This window comes from Anopheles aquasalis, chromosome X (genome assembly GCF_943734665.1).
Source record: "Anopheles aquasalis chromosome X, idAnoAquaMG_Q_19, whole genome shotgun sequence".
Taxonomy (NCBI): Eukaryota; Metazoa; Arthropoda; class Insecta; order Diptera; family Culicidae; genus Anopheles; species Anopheles aquasalis.
This window is the reverse complement of record NC_064876.1, coordinates 3,022,943-3,030,223: the sequence shown is the minus strand read 5'-3', so window position 1 is coordinate 3,030,223 and position 7,281 is coordinate 3,022,943. Positions and strand designations below refer to the sequence as shown.

Genomic DNA, 7,281 nt, shown 5'->3' with positions numbered 1-7,281 from the left:
CGCAGAAGTCAGATGATGCACAGTCAGCGCAGACAGACAGTCAGGTAAGAGATCGGGGGGATCGATCGGTTTGTTGGAACGATTAGCACTTCCCCCCGTTTTGACAGCTTGATCGTGACAGTGGGGAGGGGGAAAAAGGAGGGGGGGGGGGGGGTGGTCTTGTTAGTCCCAAATCATGCGGATGCTGGGGTGCACGGCATCAGTAGCGGTCCAGCAGGCGGCGAGGATTGATCCGGCGCGGTCCGAGCCATGCTACGCATTCCGGAGCTTCGGTGCGTCCCACGCTCTCTCTCTCTTTCTCTTTTTTCTCTCTCTCTCTCTCACGCACACACTCAAGTAACTTTTTCTCCCCCCACCTCCCTCTCTCTCTCTCTCTCTCTCTCTCTCCACTGCAGTGTGTATCCACCGGCGGAGGATTCGGACACGAGTGCGGGAACGCCACGCCGGCCGATCAGCAAACGTTCGACACCGGGAACCAGCCGCCGTACGACGCTCGGCAGCGTGGAACTGCTGCCCCCGCTCAAGAGCATCTCGCACAATGTGTCGCACTCGTCGAGCCGCCGACCATCGGTCGCCGGGCCCGGCCGGCGCCGTTCCGTCGTCCTCGACTTCTTCCGCAAGCAGGGCAGCCGGCTCTCGTTGAACCGCCGTTTCTCGGAGCTCTTTGCCGGTGACGAGCTGCGCTGGGACAGCAAGCCGCTGCTCCGGCACCACCAGCAAGCACAGTAAGGCCCACAACAAAACAGCAAACTGCTGATGCACTGCGCGCTCTTCTCTCTCTCTCTCTCTCTCTCTCTCTCTGTTGCTCTCTTTCCTTTTGTTCAATTTCCCTCCCTCCCTGCAGTGCTCAGCTGGCCACGGCTGTGTCGGCACTGTACGCGAAACTGCTGATCATACTCGGGATCACGTTACCGGTGACGGAGCTAGTATCGCGCCAGGCACCGATCAACTTTCACCAACCGTTCTACCTCTACCTGTACGGTGTCAGCATTGTGCTGTGCGCGCTGCTGCACCTGGAGCGGTACCGGCACCCGATCGACGCAACGCAGCATCCTGCTTCATCATCGACCGGTGACAGGGGAGGCTCGGCGCACCATGCCTCGTTCTACCTGCGCATCGGTGCGATCGCGTTCGGCGTCGGCAGTCTCGTTTACTCGGCCCTCGACTTTGGCCAGTACTTCGAGCGGAGCCGTAAGTAGTCCGCCTCGCACTCAGTATCAGACGTTCCCTCGTAACCACCTGTGTCCCACATCCAGATGACGAGGGCTGCGGTGGTGGCGTACTGGTAGCGCTGATACCGGCCTTTCGCATGCTGCTGTGCGTGATCCAAATGCAGTTCATCATCACGAGCGGCAAGGAGCTGGGCCTCGAGCGGTACCCGTTTACGGCCCGCTTTGGCCTGATGCACCTGCTAGCGACTAACGTGTGCGAGTGGCTGTACGTGCTGGTGGAGGAGGCCAAGCAAGAGATTGACCTTCTGCCACGCCACGGACGGGATCAGCACCCCACCAACGGCACCAGCTACCTGCCGGCCACGGGTAAGTGCCCCATACCTGGCCCGACGAAACAGGCCCCATCCGCTGATCCGCCCTCCTGCACCCTGCTGATCATTTTCTCTCGCCCCCCCCCCCCCGCCCGTTTCACGCAGATTGCCGGCCCCGGGGACACATCATGCGTAACGTCGTCAACAATACGGCCCCGTTCCTCTTCCCGTGCACCATCGAGTACTCGCTGATCTGTGCGCTGACGATGTACTCGCTGTGGCGCGGGATAGCACGCCTCACCGGGCCGGGTTCGGGCGGGACCGGGAACCCCGGGGGCGGGGGCGGGGGCGCCCCGGAGCAGGGTGTGGCCGGCCGGGCAGCAAACCGGCTCTCGATTGATTGCTCCCGGGCCCAGGCCGGTTTGCTGGCCGGTATCGTCACGCTCGTCGTCACCTTGCTCGTGCTGATCATGCACTTTGTGCTGCGGAAGCAGACGCACCACCGGGAGCTGCAGGTGCTGGCGATGCTGGAGGTGGTCGTGTATGAGCTGACCCTCTACTCGGTCATGCTGGCGGCGGTCGGCCGGGCCATGGTGAGCATGCGGGATCTGCGCGTGCTAACGCAGCGGAGCGGCCCGGCCCGGGTACAGCCACCGCTCCCACTGGACTGCCATCTGCTGCTGCTCACCCAGACCGGCATCTACCTCTACGGCGTGTTCTCGATCATCGGTACCTACCACACGTACGGCCGGGCCCTGCACTGGGCCGTCCTGTCGGAGGTGCTCGCGCTCGCCCAAACTTCCCTCCAGACGCTGTTCGTGCTGAACAGCTGGTGGCGCCGGAGCAAGGGCGCCCGCCAGAACCGGGACAAACCGGGGCGCCAGCTCGTGACGTTCCTGCTGGTGGCCAATCTGGCCGCCTGGCTGGTGAATGCGCTCGTCAAGAGCCACGCCAGCTTCCGGCCGCTGGTGATGCAGTTTTACGGGGCGGGCGCTTGGTCCATCATCGCGCACGTCTCGATGCCGCTCGCCATCTTCTACCGGTTCCACTCGACGATCTGTCTGTTCGAGATCTGGAAGAACACGTACAAGGCCCGGTACCAGACGGACGCGGGGCGTGGGGCGGATTTTTCGCGACGCCCATCCACCATTCCCCGTTAGCCCCCCCCCCCCCCTCCCCCCCTTCCGGTACATCCCTGCGAAAAAGGGGATGAGTGCATAGCCGCTGTCTTTAATTAAAACGTCCAATAAATGTGTCGAGCGTTTAATGGTACCATCAGGTCATCAGGTCTTCTATTTCTCGTACATCTACCATTGCGAATGCACCATTGCTAGCTAGCAGGAAATGTTGCACAACACAGTCCAAGCGCACACGCGCCTGACAAGCATTGCTGGCTGCGGTTATCTCAGGTAAAAGCCCCCCCCCCCCCCCCCCGGGGACACGGCGGCGTAAAGGCGTCCGCGCGCGCTGTGGGGGCCCATAAATCCTGGCAAGTTGACCCCGGGCGGCGGTACTGCGTCATAGCCTTCCCGGATCGTATCCGACTGCCACATTTCTACTTCCTGCTCGCGTCGCGTCTACAGGGGGAGGGTGTATCTCTCGAAGCCACCTTAACCCAAGTGCCTTAATCCCCCCCTAACGAAGAAATCACGGCCCCACTATAGCCCCGGTTCGGCTGTTAATACCCTTCCCGGTGGCACTAAAACGGCTCATCAATCAAACACTGATGGTCTGATTTGGTAGTTGGGAAGGGATTGTGGATCTTGCCAACCAGCCAGCCAGCCAGGAGTCAGCCGGGGCTTAGCAGAGCTGATTGCGCTGCTGGATGAATTACAACAGGTCCCAGGGAATAGCCCAGTGCTAAGTGCCTATCCAGCGCCACTCCACTTGCCTGGCTCAGACGCAATAAAAGCCGGACGCTAAGACCAGCACCAGACGTATTGCCGATGATAACTAGCTGGCTAGCAGGTGAGAATTGCAATAGCACCCTCACCCTAGCTCTCGCGCCCTCTCTCGCGAAGGGGGTGGTGATGGTGGTGGTGGTGGTGGTGGGGCTGCTGTTAATGCTGTTTGCTGACAGACCCGAACGGGTAATTGCTTTTAGCACTGATTTGAGCGAAGTAAATCATCGACATCCCGTTTTATGGCACCCTCGCAGCAGCACCCTCGAAGCAGCACCCCCGTCCGTGCTGTGGGGTTGGTTGGATCGCAAATCGACAGTTTAATGCCCGCCATTTCGATCGCTGCTTCAAATAATTAAACCTGAGCCCTTAAGCTGACCAACCCCCCCCAATTAGTGCGGTGCAGGGGCTGATTCAGCCACCCTCAGCCCCCGCTCCAGATTCTCAGGGGGGGGGGGGCGACACAGGGTTGAGGACGCACTCGAAAGACGCACATCTCGCCGTCGGCCGATGGCAATCGTAATCGAAGTGCCAGAAAAAGAAAAAAAAAAAAAAATTATTTTTGGGCGGGGCTGATTGGATTGCATGGGGGGGTGGGCAGGGTATTGGTTTGGTTTCTGGTGAACCGGTAGAGGAGATTGATAATGGATTATGGTTTTATTGCACTTCAACCCCTCGCTTCATCTCGCTCCCCCTATCCAACCCCCCCCCCCCCCCCCCCGCCTCCAGGGCAATCTGATACGCTCGATCAGGCGCGTCTCGCGTCTCGGACGTCATCATCATACCACACCACACACAGGCTACTCGATTCGCTGCGTTTTTGGCATGCTGATCACCCGGATCCGATTAGCGGTGGCCGCCGCGGGGCTTCGTTTATTGCGAATTTCACACCCACCCCTCCCCCTCCGTTCAGGCACATCTACCCCCCCCCCCCCCTAAACACACGCGAAATAAAAAAAAAAAAAAAAAACCGCTCGAATGATCTCATCGAATGTGTCGCTGCAGCACGAATTCGACACTCGTTCCCGTGAAACGAAATCGTATCGAAATCGCACGCCCTGGGATGAAAGAGGGTGCGGAGGACGGGGATGTCAGATGACACACCCCTTCCGCCCCGCTCCAGGTGCTTGAAATGCAGTCGGTCCAACGGCAGCGGCCACGTCTCACTCACCGCTGCGCCGTCCGTGCCTCCGATGGTGGTGGTGAAAGGGTGGCCCAATGGTGGCCAGCTGCCAGCGCTGCACCCCTCTCCGGTATGGTATGGCCCCGAGCAGCCGGGGCCGGGCTCCATCGAGGTTCCCGAGCGAGCGAAACGCCCGGGGGCCCAAAACGAGTTTTCCTCCGGTTGCCTTCGCCACGCTTCTGAGGGGTGGGGGTGATTGGACTGGGTGAACTTGAACTTTGAGCGTGCTCAGTCAGCGAGCGGAGCTGCACTTAGCCCAGATCGAGTGACAGCCGACGCCGATGGCGACGACGACGACGACGAGATGTAGACACGTCGTCGCAGACGCACCGATCCAGATCAGGTCAGATCAGATCACGGGGGGGGTGGGGGTTGATCGTTGCCACGACGTCACTCACGCATACGCACGCAGGGGCGCCTGCGACAGTGTTTGTCGTGCCTGTTCGCACCACTTCGCACCGTTTCGCACCGATCGGGCTCAGCATCAGCATGATAATGTGCGCGATCATGGGCTTCACAACTACTCGTCGTCCTCCTCCTTCTGCTCCTTTTCATCCCCCAACCCCCCAGTATCTCTTAGAAAATCCTCCAAAAACGGCCTGCTGCACGGGGGTGCGCTTTGCGCGCGAGTCTCGTTTATCTCGTCGTCCGCCCGTCGACCTCCTTCGACCACCACCGTCACCACCACCCGCCCGGTGGTGGTGCGGTCTTGAGGCGTCATAGAAGCAGCAGCAGCAGCAGCAGCAGACATGTGCCATGCGCTGTAGTCCGGGCCAGGTGTGTCAGTTCAGTGCGGAGACTCGCAGCGACTCGAGACGCGCCCAGGGATTCTTTTCAGCGAGGGGACTTTTGTCTGTCATTCTGTACTTGGTGTGTGTGTCGGTGTGTCGGTGTGTTTGTGTCGGTGCATTGCGTTTCGGAGCATGTAATTAGCAACAAAAAAAAAACCATAACCATTCCAACCCCCTCCCCCCCCCCCCGCCCCCCAAAAAACCCAATTCAATCATCCGGACGACGACCTGGTCACCTGAGAGGGCCATCGCCACGGCCGGTAGCCGATGCGGTCGTATTGCTAGTTAGTAGTACCCGCTCTCAATTAGCGACACAGTGCGCCCCCGGGGGGGGACACCCCGCGGGAAGGGCAGCTGATTAAAGCCCGAAGAAGAAGAAGAAGAAGAAGACGAACCGACGAAGACTGATTGGATTCCTGCGGCTAGATAACGTCTATTATAAGAGCCGGGCCGGGACGGGCCGCTTCCGGACACACTATTCACAGTCCGTGCGTGGCCGCAGCAGGACGCGCGCGTTTTTTTTTTGTTTTTTTTTTTTCTCTGGGTGGGCGTCATGGCGTCGTCCATCAACCCAGCATCAACCGGCAAGCTGCACAAGAAGAACTCCGTCTCGTTCAGGTAGGTGATCCCAGGGCCCAGGTGATAATACCCGGGCGCGCGCGCGCGCGCGCGCGAAGGGTTATCTCACCCCCCCACCCCCTGTATTCCTACCCCCCGTTTAGTGCGATCTTTCTCCCGGGGGATGGGACTACTCCGTACAGCAGCAGCCAGAGTCGGACGAGATTAGACGAGATTGGCTCCTGCTTGTCTCACTCTCTCGCTCTCTCTCTCTCTCTCTCTCTCTCTCTGCTTCGTCGTCTTCGCCCGCCCACTGTCGCCTCCATAAACACTGTAAACACCCCCTGTTCCCGGGGTAGGGGGGGGGGGGGGGGGGGGGGGCAGAGGGTGCTAATCGCAGGCACTTGACACTCCTCGGGCAGATGACCCTTCGCCTTCGTCGCGCCTTCTCGCCTTGGTTGCTAATTTTTGTATCACCCCCCCCCATCACTCTCCACCCCGTTTGGGCATCCCCTTCTGCAAACCCCCTCCCCCCCCCTCCCCCCCGCCCCAACACTTTTACACCCCGATTTTACGTCCGCTCGGCAAGCAAGCGAGCGGGCGACCGAGAGAGAGAGAGAGAGAGCGTGGTGCCATACCACGATGCACAGCTCCCCATCCCCTTCTCCGGCACGCCAACGAGAGGGTTCTTGGCGAGAACAACCTGGAGGAGGAGGAGGAGGAGGAGGAGGAGGAAAGTGACGCAAGCGGTGGAGCTGTGCGTGAGTGAAGAGAAGCAAAGTGTCAGAGAGAGAGAGAGAGAGAGAGAGAGAGCACTGGAGGGGTTGCCCAGTGGAGGAAGGAGGGGTGGGGGGTGGGGGGGTGGGGGGGGGGCGATGTCATTACCACGCCACCATGACAAGAACGGCCGGACGGTGTGTCGCTCGTCGCGCTCTAGGGGCGCGGAAGGAAAGGGGGGGGCGGGGGGGCGGGGGGGGGGGGTCATATAAAAGGCCGAGTGATGGCGATAGGCGCACTTAGTAGCGCGACGCAGGGCGCATTCTGCACATCAATCTGCGCGAAATCCGCGATTACGAGCCCCGATTCCCCATTCCGCCAAGCGCGCGCGCGCGCGCGCACCCATTGACGCCGACGTTACGCGTTACGCGTCACTCAGCCAGTCAGTCAGCCAGCCAGTTGGTCAGTTAGCCAGTCTTGGAGAGTCTGTTTTGGTGGGGCGGGAGTGAGGGGGGGAGCGGGGGAGGGAGGCTTGTGTCTGGTGTCAACAAGACGGGGACCGAGAGAGAGAGAGAGAGAGAGAGAGAGACATCGCGAGATCAGCTGCCCGCAGACAAACACATAACGCACCAAGCGGGGAAACGGGGG

General features: G+C 60.5%; 2 protein-coding genes across 3 annotated transcripts in view; both read left to right on the top strand.

Moving 5' to 3' along the window:
- The first annotated feature begins 214 nt into the window (after positions 1-214).
- LOC126581200 (proton channel OtopLc-like) lies at positions 215-2,643 on the top strand. Its single transcript, XM_050244700.1, has 5 exons — positions 215-272; positions 396-725; positions 845-1,191; positions 1,257-1,538; positions 1,649-2,643. Exons 1-5 carry the CDS (start codon positions 250-252, stop codon positions 2,641-2,643), a joined length of 1,977 nt encoding a protein of 658 aa, XP_050100657.1. The 5' UTR covers positions 215-249.
- A 2,985-nt stretch (positions 2,644-5,628) lies between these two features.
- The window catches only part of LOC126581811 (proton channel OtopLc-like), a 6,177-nt gene continuing 4,524 nt past the window's right edge, over positions 5,629-7,281 (top strand). The window contains exon 1 of one of the 2 annotated variants that reach the window (XM_050245740.1): positions 5,629-5,976. In XM_050245740.1, coding sequence (XP_050101697.1) covers positions 5,912-5,976 — 65 coding nt within the window. In that variant the 5' untranslated portion in view covers positions 5,629-5,911. Of the gene's footprint in view, positions 5,977-7,218 lie in introns of those variants that run through there. The other variant, XM_050245732.1, reaches the window with a different exon arrangement.

Bases quoted from the DNA above. Each gene is read 5' to 3' on its own strand.
- LOC126581200 (XM_050244700.1), top strand. From the start codon at position 250: ATGCTACGCATTCCGGAGCTTCG. The intron at 273-395 runs GTGCGTCCCACG...TCTCCACTGCAG, and splicing joins CTACGCATTCCGGAGCTTCG to TGTGTATCCACCGGCGGAGG. The intron at 1,192-1,256 runs GTAAGTAGTCCG...TCCCACATCCAG, and splicing joins CCAGTACTTCGAGCGGAGCC to ATGACGAGGGCTGCGGTGGT.